This window comes from Periophthalmus magnuspinnatus, chromosome 16, assembly GCF_009829125.3.
Source record: "Periophthalmus magnuspinnatus isolate fPerMag1 chromosome 16, fPerMag1.2.pri, whole genome shotgun sequence".
NCBI classification, from domain to species: domain Eukaryota; kingdom Metazoa; phylum Chordata; class Actinopteri; order Gobiiformes; family Gobiidae; genus Periophthalmus; species Periophthalmus magnuspinnatus.
The window spans coordinates 32,418-51,606 of record NC_047141.1 but is presented as its reverse complement, the minus strand read 5'-3'; the positions used below and the strand labels follow the sequence as shown (position 1 = coordinate 51,606).

The window sequence follows — 19,189 nt, the reverse complement described above, 5'->3', positions numbered from 1 at the left end:
TCCGCACAGACGCACAGGACTACATCTCCCATAATACCTAACCCCTACCCTCTCCGCACAGATGCAGAGGACTACATCTCCCATGATGCCTAACCCCTCCCCTCTGTGCGCAGAGGCAGAGGAACATATCTTCCATGATGTCTCACTCGTCCGCCCTCCCCTCTACCCTCTGTGTACAGACACAGAGAACCACATCTCCCATGATGCTTCACTTCTCCTCATTCTCACTGAGCACATGCTGAAACACCGACAGCAGCTTCATTTGCTCTGGTTGCATTGAGTGGCGTCGCAGAAGTTTTTTCCTCAGTTCTCGTTTGGAGGCAGACCCGGGGGCGGGGCTGGAGCCGCAGGGGGCGGGGTTAGTGGAGCGGATGTCTGGGATTGGCCGCTGAGGGTTGAAGAGCGGTGGGAGGAAGCCGGGGCGGGGCTGGGAGAGGTGGTCCAATAGCAGCGTCCCGGAGCCGCGCCGCTCCAGAAGTCCTGCCCCCTGACGCCCGCGACGCGCCACTAAAGGCGACGTAGTGTTGGACAGATTCTCAGACGAACCTACGCATGGAGGCGGAAGGAAACGGCGCCTGAAAGACTGAGCTGTGTCGTCCTCAGGGCCCCCATCTGAGCAAACACAGGACAGATTATTAATAATAGATTTATAACCGCATAAGTCACCTGACCTTAGACACATATAACACAAATATTCCACACATATTAGACACATATCAGATTGTGTATACTTTTTATAAAATATAGTTGGTTTGGATTATGTTAAAAAATACGATTTTTATAGCAACAAATTGTACCATATGTAATTCAACATCCATTGCATCAAACCAGTGTTTACATGGATTCTATGGTTTAGTTAGCATATTTATTTCAAACCTGCACGTATAATTCACATAATCACATAACAGTACAGTACACAGTTTGAAAAGGAGATGGGTGCAGAATATGCATTTTTATACATACATATACTTATATTTTATGTCCAGCCCCCTCCCACTCATCACAAAAACACTTCAGTGATCAATAGACAACTGTATTACACATGACACACACAACAAAACACTCAGACAGACAAGACATACCACTCTTTGACCCTTCACCTCCCTCCTCCTGACCTCACACTCTCTGATTTCTGACCCTTCACCTCCCTCTGACTGACTTCATGTTCTCTGACCCTTCACCTCCCTCCTCCTGACCTCACACTCTCTGATCTCTGACCCTTCACCTCTCTCTGACTGACTTCATGTTCTCTGACCCTTCACCTCCCTCCGCCTGACCTCACACTCTCTGATCCATCACCTCCCTCCTCCTGACCTCATAATCTGAGCTGAGGACCTCACGCTCTGTGCTGAGGACTGCACTCTGACCCCATGCTCTCTGCTGAGGACCTCACTCTCACCTCACGCTCTCTAACCCTTCACGTCCCTCCTCCTGACCACATGATCTGAACTGAGGACCTCACTCTGACCTCACGCTCTAAGCTGAGGACGTCATGCTCTGTGCTGAGGACCTCACTCTGACACCATGCTTTGTGCTGAGGACTTCACTCTGACCTCATGCTGAAGACCTTACTTTCTCTCCTCCAGGTATTTAATCATTTTTTTCACTTTTAAATATGTTTTTAAACTGAACCAGGTTCCTATAAACTTTAAACTGTTCTGTTAGGTTATTCCACAGACTAACTCCACACACTGAGACACATTGATTTGAAAGTAATTCTAAATGTGGGTTGACATAACACATAACAGTTATGATGAGCATCTCCATCTTGACAGATATTGTAAATTAGCTGGAAGAGAGTAAACAGATGCCCTGTTAAAGTTTACCAGATCCTGAAGTTTGAACTGTGCTGAGTTTTACAGTGGATTTGTTGGATGCATATAATGGACCTCGTGTACAACCCTAATGGCTCTTTTTTGCACTGAAATTAGGAGCAGTAAATGAGTCTTACAGCAGTTTCCCACACTTCAGTACAATCATTTAAACAAGACAGAACAGATGAATGAGAGAGTAAAAGTAGGGCATTGTCCTTCAGAAAATGACATCACACATTTAACAACTTTTGTCCATAAGTAACTTATATGAGGTTTCCAGGAAATGTTTTATTCTACTATAACTCCACAAAAAAAGTATTTTCTTCAACTCTTTCAATACATGTGTTAGCAATGATTATTTGAACTGGTATGAGTTTTTTGATTTCCAAATAACATTACTTTTTTTTACTTAATTTTCATAGTTACATATATAAGTTACTTCAGAATCAGAATCAGAAGACTTTTATTGCCATCGTCTGTGGACACAGTTCACAAACTAGGAACTTACTTCGGTGATAAAGTGCAACATAAAACACACTGAATAAATACAAATACAGATAAGGGCATGCACAAAGTAAAAAAAAAAAGATATGCTTAAAAAAAACAAACAAAAAAACAATACTTATAGGTAGAAAATATATACAACAGCAGCATCAGAACACTTGAGCCAAAGGCTGCTTCAAATCATCCTCGTAACATATAATATAATGTTATTATATTTTACATATTTCAGTCATGTACATTATGAATAATGTAGGCTCCAATACCTTGAGGTACCCCGTTATGTCCCTAGACTCTGTCTCAATATGTACAATTTGTCGTCTTTCCCTCAAATAGCTCCATAACTTTTTTTTTTGTTTTTTTTTTTTTTGCCAATCCTCTAATGCCATAGTTTTCCAATGTATTAAAGTATGAAGATCAATGGTGTCATATGGCCTTTGAAGAACAATAAAAATCCTACTTACAAATTACAAATTCCATTCAATATTTCCTCAATTAAATCGATTAAGACTCAAGTAATGTGGATCTCTTGGCTCTAAATCCATCTTGACTACCAGAGAACAACTTGTGGTTTTCTATAAAGCCATAAAATCAAGGAGAGAGAGACTAGACGATAACAGAGAGGAGATTGGACGGTAACAGGAGAGAGACTGGATGGTAACAGGAAGAGATTGGATGTTAACAGTAGAGAAAGTGGACGTAACAGGAGAGAGACCGGACAGTAACAGGAGAGAACCGGACGGTAACAGGAAAGAGCGGACAGTAAGAGGGAGAGATTGGACAGTAGGGTTCCTCAATGTGTGTGTGTGTGTGTGAGGCCAGTCTTCTTCTGGTGAACATGATGTTACACATAAAGAAACTTTAGGCAAAGTCGAACAAGGTGAGTATTTTATGACCCTCCTCATCATAACCCGCTCAAATGATCTGCTACCTCCACCTTCAGAAACCCCACCATAAACAGCTCAAATGATCTGCTACCTCCACTTTCAGAAACCCCACCATAACCAGCTCAAATGATCTTCTACCTCCACCTTCAGAAACCCCACCATGACCTGCTCAAATGATCTGCTACCTCCACCTTCAGAAACCCCATCATAACCCGCTCAAATGATCTGCTATCTTCACCTTTAGAAACCATACCATAACCCGCTCAAATGATTTGATACCTTTACCCTTAGAAACCAAATCATAAGCCGCTCAGATGATCTGCTACCTCCACCTTCAAAAAACCCATCATAACCCACTAAAATGATCTGCTACCTCCACCCTTAGAAACCCCACCATAACACACACAAATGATCTGCTACCTCCATCCTCAGAAACCCCACTATAACCTGCTCAAATGATCTGCTACCTTTAGGCTTAGAAACAAAACCATAACCCGCTCTAATGATCTGCTACCTGCACCTTCAGACCCCCACCATAACATGCTCAAATTACCTCCTACCTCCACCCTTAGAAACACCACCATACCACACTGTGAATAAAATTATGCTTATATCTTGTATACGAAACCAACACAGTGCGGTGAAAACAATAAGCTTGTGTAACAGAAATGAAAAACAGGAGATGTTTGTGTGGAAAGATACAGAGTGCTATTGTTAAAAATGCTGAGTTAAGTCATGTGTTGAAATCATGTGTCTTAATGATGTGTTAAATAAGTGTCATGTGTTAAAGAAATGTATGTCATGTGTTTAGAGAATCTGTCATTAGTCCAAATAAAAGACCGCTGTAAAAAGGGGGAAGACAGAGAAGCACTGAGGAAAAAACTCGAAGCTCTTCGTCTGTGCTTTTTCTCCCCTCTGATCAGGGAAGAAAAAAGTCTAACACTTGTCTTGAGTCTTTTTGGTAAACAGCATGTCGAGAACAGTTTTCTTGACACACACTCAAATAATCTGCTACCTCCACCTTTCAGAAACGTGACCACAACACGCTCAAATGACATTCTACCTCCACCTTCAGAAACCCCAAAATAAACTGTTCAAATGATCTGCTACCTCCACCAACAGGAAGTCCACCATAACCCGCTCAAATGGTCAGCCAAATTGACCCTTACAAACCAAACCATAACACGCTCAAATGATCTGCTACCTCAACCTTCAGAAACCCCATGATAACCCGCTCAAATAATTTGCTACCTCCATCTTCAGAAACCCCACCATAACCCGCTCAAATGATCTGCTACCTCCACCTTCAGATGCCCCACCATAACAAACTCAAATGATCTGCTACCTCCACCTTATGAAACCAAACCATAATCCACTCAAATTGTATGGTACCTCCGACTTCAGAAACCCCACCATAACAAACTCAAATGATCTGCTACTGCCACCTTCAGAAAACCCACCATAACTTGCTCAAATGATCTGCTATTTCCACCCTCAGAAACCCCACCATGATACGCTCAAAAAATGTGCTACCTCCACCTTCAGAAGCACCACCATAATCACCTCAAATGATCTACTACCTCCACTCTCAGAAACCCCAACATAATACGCTAAAAATATCTGCGACCTCCACCTTCAGAAACCCCACCATAACACACTCAAATGATCTGTAACTTTCGCCCATAGAAACCCCACCATAAGACACTCAAATGATCTTCTACTGACGCCTTCAGAAACTCCACCATAACATGCTCAAATAATCTGCTACCTCCACCCTTAGAAACTCCACCATAAGAAACTTAAATGAACTGCTATTTCCACCCTTAGTAACCACACCATATCACACTCAAATGATCTGCTACCTTCACCTTCAGAGACCTTACCATAACCCACTCAAATGGTCTGCTACCTGCACCTTCAGAAACTCCACCATAACCTGCTCAGATGATCTGCTACCTCCATCTTCAGAAACCCCACCATAATCTGCTAAAATGATTTGCTACCTCCACCTTCCGAAACCCCACCATAACCTGCTCAAGTGATGTGCTACCTCCACTTGCAGAAAGCCCACCATAACCCGCTTATATGATCTGCTACCTCCACCCTTACAAACCCCAACATATCTCACTCAAATTATCTGCTACCTCCACTCTTTGAAACCCCACCATAACACACTCAAATGATCTGCTACCTTCACCCTTAGAAACTCCCCTATAACCCACTCAAATGATCTGCTACTGTCACCTTCAGAAACCCTACCATAACACGCTCAAATGATCTGCTATCTCCACCCTTAGAAACTCCCCTATAACCCACTCAAATTATCTGCTACTGTCACCTTCAGAAACCCTACCATAACACGCTCAAATGATCTGCTATCTCCACCTTCAGAAATCCCACTATAATACGCTCAAAAGATCTGCTACCCCCGTCTTCCGAAACCCCACAATAACCCACTCAAATGATCTGCTACCTCCACCCTTAGAAACTCAACAATAACCAGCTCAAATGATTTGCTACATCCACCTTCAAAAAACCCACCATAGCATGCTCATATGATCTGCTGCTACCCTTACAAACCCCAACATATCTCACTCAAATTATCTGCTACCTCCACTCTTTGAAACTCCCCCGTAACCCACTCAAATGATCTGCTACTGTCACCTTCAGAAACCCTACTATAACACGCTCAAATGATCTGCTACCTCCACCCTCACAAATCCCACCATAATACGCTTAACAGATCTGGTACCCCCATCTTCAGAAACCCCACAATAACCTGCTCAAATGATCTGCTATCTCCACCCTTAGAAACCCCACCATAACCCGCTCAAATGATCTGCTACCTCCACCTTCAGAAACCCCACCATAACCCACTAAAATGATCAGCTACATTCATCCTCAGAAACCCCACCATAACATGCTTAAATGACCTGTTACCTCCACCCTCAGAAACATTATTCTCCTTAGGACAGGGTGTCTTTGGTACGGGGCTATCATGTTTTTTTTTTTTCCAGAGCACAGGTATCTCTCCTGTATTTGCTGAAAGTTGGAATAAGGGGGACCTTGCTCAGTCTTTTTGTTATTAAGTCTTTTAACGATCGTGGTGATCCCCCCTGGTCAACTAGAAGCATGTTCTGAGATTCAGTGTCATGTCTTTTGGTTAAAAAGATAAGTTAATAAGTTATGTTAAAAGTTTAAAACAACTTCATAAATATATTATGAATATTTCATTTAATTTTAGACAAAGTTAAAAAGTAAAGGAAGCTTGTCAGAGTGAGACCTCTGCAGTTTAAATGATCATTGCGATGTTTACAGAGTGAGCACTTGTTACACAATTGATCTTTGACGTAATTTTCCTCCTGTGAAAAAGAAGGCAATGTTTTTGGCTAAATGTGCTCTTTATATGTTCGTGCCTGGGGAAATTTTCGTCTTTGTAAGTATTTGTGTTCATAAGCACCTGTGAATGTTTTGAATGTATTAGTTTATTTATATGAGAATTTAAGTTTCGTTCATTACCTGTAGCGGCCTTATGTATAATTTATCGCGTGTTTGTGTATTTTAAACAAATAGTACGTGCAATTTTGTAATGTACATTTTTGTGTTTGTTTCAGTTACGCTGTTAAAGACTTCATTAAACAAGAAAAGTACGCCTTGTGTACAAAGTACTTTATTAAGTTCGCTAGCTGTCTAGCTTCGCAGAGTCACGTGTTGTGAGGGCAGCATATTCAGCATTCAGCTCTAATTGACCTGATGGGCATTCAAAGAGGTTATAAAAAGATTCAGCTCATTGGCCTTCCCATATTCGTTCACAACATGCGGTGCCTATATTTGATTTGAAGTTTGTTAGTTTGTTTGATTCTCTGGTATTAAGCACTTCCCTGACCCTTAGGCTAATCCCTTCTCTCGCTTTCATCCTTCTTCCCCTGAGATCCCGCTCATCCTCTTTTGAGTTCAAACCATTCATCATCATTGATCATTGTTCTTAAAACCTTATTTTTTCTGTTTTTAATCTCTTTTATGTAGTCTTTATTATTTGGATTGATGTCTTTTTAGTCAACGCAAAAACAAATGTAGTCTGTAAGTACTTTCGCTCATGTCCCATTTTCATTACTACCGACATAAAACACAAACAAACATGTAATGCTTCCCTGCACTGAGTCAAGGCAGCACCATGTCACCAGAAATCCAGGAAGGGATTACTGATCTGGTCTTTCAAAGATTCTCTTACATTTCATTTTAAACTGAAAAACAAAAAAAATAATCCAACAAAACACCTTTACAATAATGCATGTCTTTGAACAAACATTTAAGAATGTTTGATCTCTGAGAGGAGGGAGTGGAGTGTAATGAGGGTGTGGTGTGTCATGAGGGGGTGGAGTCTCATGGATTTGACACCCTACTGAAGAACTTTTAAAGTTCCTTTAACCAGAAACAGCTCACATGTTCATCCATTCAAACTGCTTCACTCCTCAGCTTCACAACCTCACTGTACTCACTGTCTGAGTCCTGTGTCTCTAGCTCCAGGGTTGTTTCGTCAGCTAGCGTTAGGCGCTCCGTTAGCTGCTCGCCAAGGCCGGGGTCGTGCGCCTCAATGCTGTGTCTCCTCAGGGGACAATCAGCCAATGAGGGCGGCTTCTGAAGCTCCACCTCGTCCTGCAGCCAATCAGTAACTTTTATTTTTCAAACATTTATTTTTTGGCCGTGTTGAGGTCAGTCACAGATTTCTCACAGTATCATGGATTGCGTCACGTTTTATGTACTGTTACCACAAAATCAATGTATAAAGCAGAAATGGTGCTGGCTTAGCTGTTTACTGGGTTTTGGGCTGAAAATAACTTTGTGCTGTCCAAACATGAGACTTCAGTGTATCCTGTAACCTAAATACATTTATTTTCTTTAACTCAATAATGGTAGGCAGACTATCAATTAGATAGAAGGCAGTAGCTCAACCTTATCATTAGCATAACCCTGTTCGTAAACCTAACCTGATTCTTAACTAGTTTTACTTTTGCGAAGAATCATTTATGTGTTTTAAGGTGCTGTGCCTCCAGTCTGCAGTTTACTATTCAGCATGCTCAGTTTGTGTCACGTATCAGGCTCACCTGTGTGGGGGGTGGAGCCGGCGCTCTGGGCACGCTCAATCCCCACGGCTCAGAATTCAGCCTCTTCAGAACTCGGACTCTGGGCGGGCGGGGCCTGGGCGGAGCCACGCTAAAGCTGAACACGCCGTCTCCATGCGCGCTTGCCACATGCACGTCTGAGGGGGAGGCTGCGGACAGGGGCTCAGGAGTAGGCCCTAACAAGGTGGCGGGGTTAGGAGGGGTGGGGTCAGAGGGAGCGAGGTCAGAGGGGAGGCCGTTCACACTGAGGCTCTGAGCCAAGTCCGAGTCTCTCTGAGGCTCTGGGAGCATCACTATCTGTCTGAAGTGAGACCTCTCTTGGTTCCTTTCCTGAGGGTTCTTCTCGTTCTTCTCCAGAGCTGTGGAGAAGTGTCTTATGTGGTGTCTCTCAAGGTTCCTCTCGTGGTTCCCCTCGTGATTCCTCTCGTAGTTCCTCTCTGTGGCTCTTGCAGCCTGTCTGATGTGGTGTCTCTCTGGAGCCGTATGATGATACTGTCTCACGGTGCGTTGTCCTCCATCGCTGCAGCAGGTCAGGATCAAAACTTCGTGTCCGCGCCGCTCACACGCATCCAGTAGGAGGCGCAGGGTAGCCCCTCCCTGATCCTGGTCTTCAGACGGGGAGGATTCTGGGTCCTGGTCCAGGTCTGGAGCTGTAGTCCGGTTATGATCCTGGTCCTGGTCCTGGCTCTGGTCCTGGTCCCGGTCCGGTTTGTGCGCATCCCTGAGAGCGTGCACGAGGGCTCGTGTGAGGGCGCTGTTGCCGGCGTAGTCCTTGAGACTGGGGTCAGCTCCATGCTTTAGTAACAGTGACACCACGTGAACGCCTGCACGCTGGTGCACGGCGTGCATAAGCGCGGTGCGCCCACTGGAGTCAGCCATGTTGGGGTCAGCGCCCTGCTCCAGGAGGTATCGCACCATACGAGTACGCACATGAGCATCCCCAAACATGCACGCCGCGCTCAGTGCCGTCTCACCACGCTCGTTTCCCTCATTAATGTAGGCCCCGCCCTCCAGCAGCAGACGGGCCAATCGCAGCTTCCCCTGCGACACCGCCTTCAAGAGGGCGTGGCCCTCAGTCTGGACTGCATCTCCCATGATGCACTGGGCTCAGAGCCAGTCACATGTCCTGAGAAGAAAGTCAAATGGTCTGAATATGCTCAGACACAGGGTCCTAGACTTGTTTTAAAGTTAGCTTAATACAGGTTTTGACCAGGTTTAGTCCTGGTTTAGGCCCAGTACAGTCCTGGTTTACACCTGGTTTAGTTCTGGTTTAGACCTGGTTTAGTCCTGGTTTAGGCCAGGTTTAGTCCTGGTTTAGGCCTACATTAGAACGGTTTAGACCTGGTTTAGTCCTAGTTTAGACCAGGTTTTGTCCAGGTTTAGACCTGCTTTAGGCCTAGTTCAGGCCTGGTGTAAACCTGGTTCAGTTCTGGTTTACACCTGTTTTAGTCTTGGTTTAGTCCCAGTACAGTCCTGGTGTAGACCTGCTTTAGTCCTAGTTCAGGCCTGGTGAAAACCTAGTTCAGTTCTGTTTTACACTTGTTTTAGTCTTGGTTTAGTCCCAGTACAGTCTTGGTTCACACCTGGTTTAGTCCTGGTTCAGTCCTGGTTTAGACCTGGTTTAGTCCTGGTTTAGGCCAGGTTTAGTCCTGGTTTAGGCCTACTTTAGAACTGGTTTAGACCTGGTTTAGTCCTAGTTTAGACCAGGTTTTGTCCAGGTTTAGACCTGTTTTAGGCCTAGTTCAGGCGTGGTTCAGTCCTGGTTTAATCCTGGTTTACTGTTGGTTTAGGCCTGCTTTAGCCCTAGTACAGTCCTGCTGTAAACCTAGTTCAGTTCTGGTTTATACCTGTTTTAGTCTTGGATTAGTCCTGGTTCAGTCCTGGTTTAGACCTGGTTTAGTGCTGGTTTAGTCCAGGTTTAGTCCTGGTTTAGGCCTACTTTAGAACTGGTTTAGACCTGGTTTAGTCCTGGTTTAGGCCATGTTCAGTCTTGGTTTAGGCCTATTTTAGAACTGGTTTAGATCTGGTTTAGTCCTTGTTTAGACCAGGTTTTGTCCAGGTTTAGACCTGTTTTAGGCCTAGTTCTGGCCTGGTGTAAACCTGGTTCAGTTCTGGTTTACACCTGTTTTAGTCTTGGTTTAGTCCAGGTTTAGTCCTGGTTTAGGCCTACTTTAGAACTGGTTTAGACCTGGATCAGTCCTGGTTTAGGCCATGTTTAGTCCTGGTTCAGTCCTGGTTTAGTCCTGGTTTACTGTTGGTTTAGGCCTGCTTTAGACCTAGTACAATCCTGATGTAAACCTAGTTCAGTTCTGGTTTGCACCTGTTTTAGTCTTGGTTTAGTCCTAGTACAGTCCTGGTGTAGACCTGGTTTAGTCCTGGTTCAGTCCTGGTTCAGTCCTGGTTTAGTCCTGGTTTAGTCCTGGTTCAGTCCTGGTTTACTGTTGGTTTAGGCCTGCTTTAGCCCTAGTACTGCTGTAAACCTAGTTGTAAACCTAGTTCAGTTCTCGTTTACCCGTTTTGGTCTTGGTTTAGTCCTGGTTCAGTCCTGGTTTAGACCTGGTTTAGTGCTGGTTTAGTCCAGGTTTAGTCCTGGTTTAGGCCTACTTTAGAACTGGTTTAAACCTGGTTTAGTCCTGGTTCAGGCCAAGTTTAGTCCTGGTTTAGACTTGCTTTGGTCCTAGTTCAGGCCTGGTGAAAACCTGGTTCAGTTCTGGTTTAGTCCTGGTTTAGTCCTGTTCAGTTCTGGTTTCATCCTGGTTTAGAAGTGGTTTAGTCCTGGTTCAGGCCAGGTTTAATCCTGGTTTAGACCTGCTTTAGTCTTAGTTCAGGCCTGATGAAAATCTGGTTCAGTTCTGATTTAGACCTGTTTTAGTCTTGGTTTAGTCCCAGTACAGTCCTGGTTTAGACCTGGTTCAGTCCTGGTTTAGTCTTGGTTTAGTCCCAGTACAGTCCTGGTTTAGACCTGGTTCAGTCCTGGTTTAGTCCTGGCTTAGGCCAACTTTAGAACTGCTTTAGACCTGGCTTAGTCCTGATACAGTCCTGCTTTAGACCTCGTTTAGTCCTGGTTCAGCCCTGGTTTAGACCTGATTTAGTCCTGGTTTAAGCCAGGTTTACTCCTGGTTAAGGCCTACTTTAGAACTGTTTTAGACCTGGTTTAGTCCTTGTTTAGCCCTGGTTTAGGCCTGGTTTAGGCCTGGTTTAGACCTGCTTTAGACCTGGTTTATATCTGGTTCAGTCCTGGTTGAGTCGTGGTTTAGACCCTGTTCAATCCTCGTTTAGACCATGTTCAGTCCTGGTTTAGACCTGGTCCAGACCTGGTTTAGACCTGGTTCAGACCTGGTTCAGACCTGGTTCAGACCTGGTTCAGACCTGGTTCAGACCTGGTTCAGACCTGGTTTAAACCTGGTTCAGACCTGGTCCAGTCCTTTTCAGACCTGGTTCAGACCTGGTTTAGACCTGATGTAGACCTGGTTCGTTGTATTTTGATTATTTCTAAATGCAGCTAAGGCGCGTGCAGATGCGCAGGAATGCGGTTGTGACGTCAGCGCGCTCTAACGCTGTGTTTCTATATTTACACACTTTCGCACGCGGACTCACGCGCACACCTGCGCACGCGCACAGACCGAAACAAACCCGGAGACACTATAGACTGTATATACAAACCAGGTCTAAACCAGGTCTAAACCAGGTCTAAACCAGGTCTAACCCATAGACAGTATATATAGTCTATGGGTTAGATACTCACCGTGAGTCCGCGGGGCCGCCGCGCTCTGACGCCGCTCTCCGCATCGCTCCGGCCGCTGCAGCCGCGCGCTCTGCCGCTGTTCCGCTGAAGCTGCGCTTCCGCAGAAACATGATCATGAGCGCGCAGTGCCGCCCCCGCGACACACGCACAGCGGGCACGCGCACGCTCTGCCCCCGCGCGTTCTTCTTCATCCATAGTGTTTTTTATCCGTGTGCACGCGCTCCAAAAACAGACGTGGTCAAGCGCGAGACTGACCTTATGGGCACTTTGTCACATGACCCTCTCAAACTGCACGTGCACTCACCTGCGTCAGTCAGCGCTAATTCCAAATCCCACGGACATGGTCCCCCCTCACAGTACCTGTCAATTATCTTACAGCTGCTCTCCTCAGAGACTCTGGACTAATCTGGACTCTCCACTGACCATCACATGAGTCTTACTGGTTGTTCCTCTGTATCTGTATCATTTCATTAAAAAACAACAACAACAAAACAACCCCCCCCCCAAAAAAAAACATGATTGGTAAAACTTTTCCTCACCTGAGTCCTCCTCGAAGGTCTATGGTGACTGCACCTGTTCTGTTGCTTTCAATTTTCCATCCATCCATTAACCCCTTAGCATTCCGGGTCATTTTGGTGAAATTACCTTTGTTCTGACCTCTCCAAATTAAAATGATCACCATTATTGAACCCTCAGTACTAAATACACAAGTTTGGGGTCTTTGTAAAGGTAACACCCTATAGTTTTACCCACAGGTGTCAGAATCAGCATTTATACACTTTGGACAGTGACAGTGGCTCAGTGGTTAGAGCTTTGGTCCCCCAATGTGAAGATTGGCTCAGACCAACTTCTGTCATTGTGTCCTTAGTTCTGTCATTGTGTCCTTAGGCAAGATACTTCACCCAAGTGTGTACATCAACGTTGTAACGTAAAGGCGACGGCCCCAGGGCGGGCTGTTGGAACGTTAAGGGGTTAATTTTCTTCTGCTTATCCGGGGCAGCAGTCTAAGCTGTCCTGCGTCTTCCCCGGGGCCTCCTCCTGGTGGGACATGGAACACCTCCCTAGGGGGGCATCCAGGAGGCATCCTGAACATATGCCCGAGCCACCACAGCTGCTCCTTCTAACATGGAGGAGAAGTAGCTCTAGTTTGAGGTCCTCCTGTGTGACCAAGCTACCCTGTCTCTAAGGCAGCCACCCTGCGGAGGAAACCCATTTCGGCCACTTGTATCTGTGATCTTGTCTTTCGGTTCTTACCCAAAGCTGATAACCATAGATGAGACTAGGAAGTTAGATTGACTGGTAAATAAAGAGCTTTGCCTTTCGGCTCAGCTCCTTCTTCACCATAACAGTCCAATACTGTACCGATCCAACTGCCAATCTCACGCTCCATCCTCCCCTCACTCGTGAACAAGGGCCTGAGATACTTGAACTCCTCCACTTGAGGCAGAGCCCCCCACCTGGAGAGGGCAAGCCACCTTTTTCAGATCACGAATCATGGCCTCGGATTTGGCGGAGCGGATTCTTATCCCAGCCACTTCAAACTCAACTGCAAACCGCCCCAGTGCCTGCTGCAGGTCCTGGCTTGATGAAGCCATCAGGGCAACATCATCCAAAACCCATTTGGCCCGTAGGTCACTGTTGTGTTGACCTACGGGCCAAACAGCAGTACAGACTACTTGGTCTTCTTGGAATCCATGGGAGGGGTACTAGACAATACACTACTGGGGTACTTCAATGCCCACGTGGGCAACGGCAGTGACCTGGAGGGGATGATCGGAAAGAACAGCCTCCCTGATCTGAACCCGAGTGGTGTTCTGTTATTGGACTTCTTTGCTAGTCACAGCTTGTCCATAACGAATACCATGTTCAAGCCCAAGGGTGTCCATCAGTGCACATGGCACCAGGACACCCTAGGCCAGAGGTCAATGATTGACTTTGTTGTCATGTCATCTGGCCTCCAGCTGCGTATCTTGGACACTCGGGCAGGGGCAGAGCTGTCAACTGATCACCACCAGGTGGTGAGTTGGATCTGCTGGAGGAGGAGTAAGCCAGACAGACCTGGCAGGCGCAAGCGTACTATGAGGGTATGTTTTGAACGTCTGGCGGAGCCCTCTGTCGGGGTGGGGTTCAACTCACACCTCTGGGAGAGCTCCTAGATCCTAGGGAAAGGCTGGGGACATGGATACTTAGTGGGCCATAGCAAAAGACGAAGTTAAAATCAGTCAACTGGACAAATCGTTGTAAGAGTGAAGATGTTTCACTGCTCATCCAAGCCGCTTCTTCAGTTCTGGTCAGATGGCTGGTGGCCACTACCTTATATCTATCTGAAGGGAGGGGGCGAACTACACTGAAACTGTAAACATCTATTGTCTCCAGTTTCAGCTGGATCTACCCTATTCAGCCCTTAACGACCCTGCTCTTGTTCTCATTGTTCTGGGTCTGAGGATGGTGTTATAGATGGGGGAGAGGTTATGTCTCAGGGCCCCATTCCTGTTTAAGGAAGGATTCTCTTTTCTAACAAAAATAGCTTCTTTAACTCCCCTCTCAAACCATGTTTTTCTCTGGCTAAAATCTGAACTTCACTATCTTCAAAGGAGTGGTTAGTGGCTTTGAGATGGAGATGTACGGCAGACTGGGGTCCAGAGGAACTCTCACGCCGGTGTTGGTACATCCTCTTATGGAGCAGCTGTTTAGTTTCTAAAGTGTGGGTGGAGTACCTGGAAATGAGGCCAAAAGCCTCCTGTTCAAATTGTTCCATGTTTAAGTTAGCCATAATAGGAGAGACCGGTGAGCCCATGGCACAGCCATGGATTTGCCTGTAGAAGTTTCCCCTAAACTGGAAATATGTGGTATTAAGACAAATTTCCAGCAGTTTACAGATTTGGTCCAGTGTCAGTTTAGTTCTCTCTTTTAATTTAGTATCCTGCAGTAGCCTCCTCTTTGCAGCCTCCACCGCTACTGATGTGGGGATACAAGTGAAAAGAGAGGTAACATCAAATGAAACCATGGTCTCATCTGGATCAAATTGGAGATGCTTGATTTTGCTCCATGTTGCCGATCAGAGGAGCCAGGATGGTCTTCAGATGTTCAGCCACATTCTATGTGATGGACTCAACATGTTCTCCAGTGGGCCATGTTCTCCACCTCTACTGCCAATGCAGGGGCTCGTAGCTGTGGTCATAAGGTCCGTGGTGCTTGTTACGGCAGCAACCCCTGAACCCGGTGGTGGACACCAGAAGTAAGGGATGCCGTCAGGCAGAAGGAGTCTTAACAAGCCTTGTTGGCTTGTGGGACTCCTGAGGCAGCTGATGAGTACCGGTGGGCCAAGCGTGCCATGGCTTGCGCTGTCGCCGAGACAAAAACTCGGGATTAGGAGGAGTTGGGAGAGGCCATGGAGGGGGACTATTGTATGGCCTCAAACAGATTCTGGCAAACCGTCCAACTCCTCAGGAGGCTGATGTCACTGAGGTGGTTGGCAAGCTCCTCGGTGGCAAGGCTCCATGGGTGGACGAGATCTGTCCCGAGTACCTTAAGTCTCTGGATGTTGTGGGGCTGTCTTGGCTGACACGTCTCTGCAACATCAACTGGTGGTCGGGGACAGGACTGGCAGACAGGGGTGGTGGTCCCTCTGTATAAGAAGGGCGACCACCAATTACAGGGAGCATTCCTCAGCCTTCCCACTAAGGTTTCAGGGTATGGGAGAGGAGACTCCGACACATCAGCTCCTAATGTGTGCGCTCCTGTCAGCTCCTGCCTGCTCCGGTCGATCTGTTCTTGCCTGCTCCTGTCTGCTCCTGTCTGCTCCTGCCTGCTCCTGCCTGCTCCTGTCTATTCCTCTGGTTCTGCTCCTCTAGCTCTGCTCCTGTCTGCTCCTCTCATCCAACTCCTGTCTGCTCTTCTGGCTCTGCTCCTGTCTGTTCCTCTGGTTCTGCTCCTCTGGCTCTGCTCCTCTGGCTCTGCTCCTCTGGCTCTGCTCCTCTGGCTCTGCTCCTCTGGCTCTGCAGCTGTCTGCTCCTCTGGGTCTGCTCCTCTCTGTACCTTTCTTGCACTGAACACATTTTGTAATTAAATAAAAGTATTTTTTTAAGGACTGAATTATTTTTATTTGGTTGTTTCTACAGAATGAGGAAAGTAACAAAACAAGTTTAACCAACACAGAAATCAGACTTTTACTTTTACACCGTGAAACCTAACCATTCACATTCCTCACATGTCCAACAAAAGGTTTACCATATTTAAGAAATGAAACAAAAGTGAAACAGGACCCACAACAGTTCACTAAATTACCATTCTGGAGCAAAACAGAAATGACTTAAAGTGTATATGATAGGTTTAATATTTTTTTTAAATCTCACTTGGTTTGGTGACCTTTGCTAAATATTTATCATACTTTTACATCAGTGAAGTGGCAGTTTGTGAAAAAAGTACAAAAATACAGGAAGTAGCACTGAGCTGTAAAACAGAATCCCTCTGTCTCTGTCATCAACACAGAAAACTCCATCCAAAATGCAAAGACAGTTTACAAAAAAGGGAGATAGTAAAAGCCAAAGTTAAATCTGTCAACTGGACAAAAAGTTGTAGGAGTGAAGACGTTTCCCTGGTCATCCAAGTCGCTTCATCAGTTCTGGTCAGATTACTGGCAGACAGTGCCTTATGTCTATCTGAAGGGAGGAGCCAACTGCACTAAAACTGGAAACAGTTTACAGTTTCTGTATGTAGGCTATGTCTATTGAGCTACATTAAGTGTGCACTGTGCCTGAGACATCCTTAACAAAACAATTCAGCCTAAATGTTCCTACTGGCTAGCCCTTCAGATAGATATAAGGCAGTGTCCACCAGTAATCTGACCAGAACTGAAGAAGTGGCTTGAATGAGCAGCCAAATGTCTTCACTCCTATAACTTTTTTTTCCAGTTTACAGGTTTAACTTTGGCTTTTACTATGGATCAGACCTGGACGACTGAGGGATTACACACAAAAAGGAAGACATTTTTCTGACACTTTAAACCTTAATTTCACTAAATAAAACTGTTGTTTTTTATTTGTGTTAGTCTAATCAAAACTATTGTGAAAATGACACATTTTGGCTCTTGTTTTCATTATGGTTGCTAGGTAACAGTTATGGAATTACCTCTCTGTACGTATGTCACATCTCCTGCTGTTTTCAACCAGGAAGACATTATAAACTTCACCAGAATTACAAAAATAGACAAAACTAGACATAATCTCTTATATTCAAGTGTTTCAGAGAGGTGAGTGTAACCTGCCATATTCTCTTTACATGTTTAATGTCAAATGAGAATCTACAGAGTCAAAGTTTAAAGCACATTATCAGGAAACGTTTAAAGCCGACATTTCATTGGTCATAGCGTCTGTTTCTATATTCAACATTCCTACACTTTTATTTCTATGCTTTTCTACCTTTAAATTCAAATTCTAGTTTAAAAGTTCTAAAAAGTTCAAAAAAATCTTTTAGTTTTTTGTTTTGGCAATGAAAACGAGCAAAGGTCACTCTCCCGCAGTGCTCCTGACGGCCTGAAGGAGGCAGCACTGAGTAAAGCACCAGCGCTTTAATCACTATGTACTTTCCCTTTAGTACAGTTCGTACATGTGTGGTTTAAAGTGGCGCCAGAATCCTGCATGTCACTGACCTTTTTATACCTTTGTCTAAACTGTGCAAACGTCCAGAGAGTTTTGTTTTTTTAACTTGTACACGAAGTTTACAAAGGATATTCTTTATTTACCCTCAGAATTCTGTGTCACTGCCCCATTTGTCCCGTTTTTCACACTGAGCATGCCCAGATACAATTGTTGAAGTTTCTATAGTAACTGTACTGCTCTTGAATATAAAGTGTTTTACTGGTAAACACTTGTTCTGTGTCTGAAAATTGTGTATTTAAACTGTTAATAAATGTCAGAAAACAGAGCAGAGCTGAGGAAAGTCAGGCTTCAGTAAAACAGAACTTAGAGGATGCTGCTCAAATACCATTATTTTTATTTGTGTTTCTAAGAATAAACTCTGAAAGAGTTAAATGTATATTTATGGCCCATATTACACTATTCTCTGATTTATTACACTATTCTCTGATCTATTACACTATTCTCTGTTATAATGCTGTTTTGTTCAGTCTCCTGTGAAGAACACGAGGATCTGTGTAAGAAACCCAAAAACTAAAAACTCTTTGTGTTATACAAGACGTATTTTGCTAAAGGTACAAGGTATGCGATGACCCGCCCTTCAGCTCAGAGGTCACCAGAGGTGAAAGGTCACAGAGGTTGTTCACATTTAAAGACACTGGAGGTAAAGACGTTGGACACAAATTGAATCTTATGAAACTTTTGGTCAAAGTCGTATTTGGCTCTAAATCTAACAATTCAGAAATATGAAAATACAAAATTATTTTCAGAAAAAAAACCTCTTTGGATGATATTCCTTTTTCTGAAAAACAAAATAATAATAATAATAATAATAATAATAATAATAATAATAATAAACTGTTTAAATTCAACAGCTTTGAGAAACTGCCCAAACATGAGGAGACCAAACTACTCAGGGTCTGCTTTGAGACTTTTAAAACTTTAAACTTACAAATGTTTAACATCTTCAGCTAAAACCTGTCTCCTTATTTGGATGTTTCTCTTTAAAAAAGGCGTTTCTCACACAGAATCATAAAGTCTTTTTTTTTTTTTTTGAGGAAAACATTGGTTTAAAAACGTTTTGGTTCAAGTCCAGCAACTAACGGCTACAGGCTAACTGCTAACGGTGCAGCCTGAGGTATAGCTCTTTGGAGGAGGTGAGGAAACTAGGAAGGAAGGAGGGAGAGAAGGAGACAAGGAGACAAAGAGGAGGAGAGGAGGAGGAGACAAGGAGGAGAAAGGTCGGCTCAGTCCAAATATTTTTTTTCACAGACATTGATGCTAGACCCATCACCATCATACATATTGAAGTGTGACATTTTGCCAAAGTACAGATGATGAACAAGCATTTTGAAACAAATTTTGCCACAGACACAAAAATCCTGAAGCAGATTTACCTCCAAAAACTATTCTAAATCTACAAAGAAAAAGTACTGTGATAAAACTTTAAGCCCAAAAATAATAGTTCCATCTGTCATTTGTT

At 44.5% G+C, this 19,189-nt stretch overlaps 1 protein-coding gene across 1 annotated transcript; it reads right to left on the bottom strand.

Moving 5' to 3' along the window:
- Window positions 1-208: 208 nt before the first annotated feature.
- LOC117383401 (ankyrin repeat domain-containing protein 34A-like) lies at window positions 209-12,154 on the bottom strand. Its single transcript, XM_055227713.1, has 5 exons — window positions 12,071-12,154; window positions 9,061-9,451; window positions 8,308-8,928; window positions 7,702-7,858; window positions 209-612 (listed from the first exon to the last, which is right to left on the bottom strand). Exons 2-5 carry the CDS (start codon window positions 9,418-9,420, stop codon window positions 209-211), a joined length of 1,542 nt encoding a protein of 513 aa, XP_055083688.1. The 5' UTR covers window positions 9,421-9,451; window positions 12,071-12,154.
- Window positions 12,155-19,189: the final 7,035 nt, after the last annotated feature.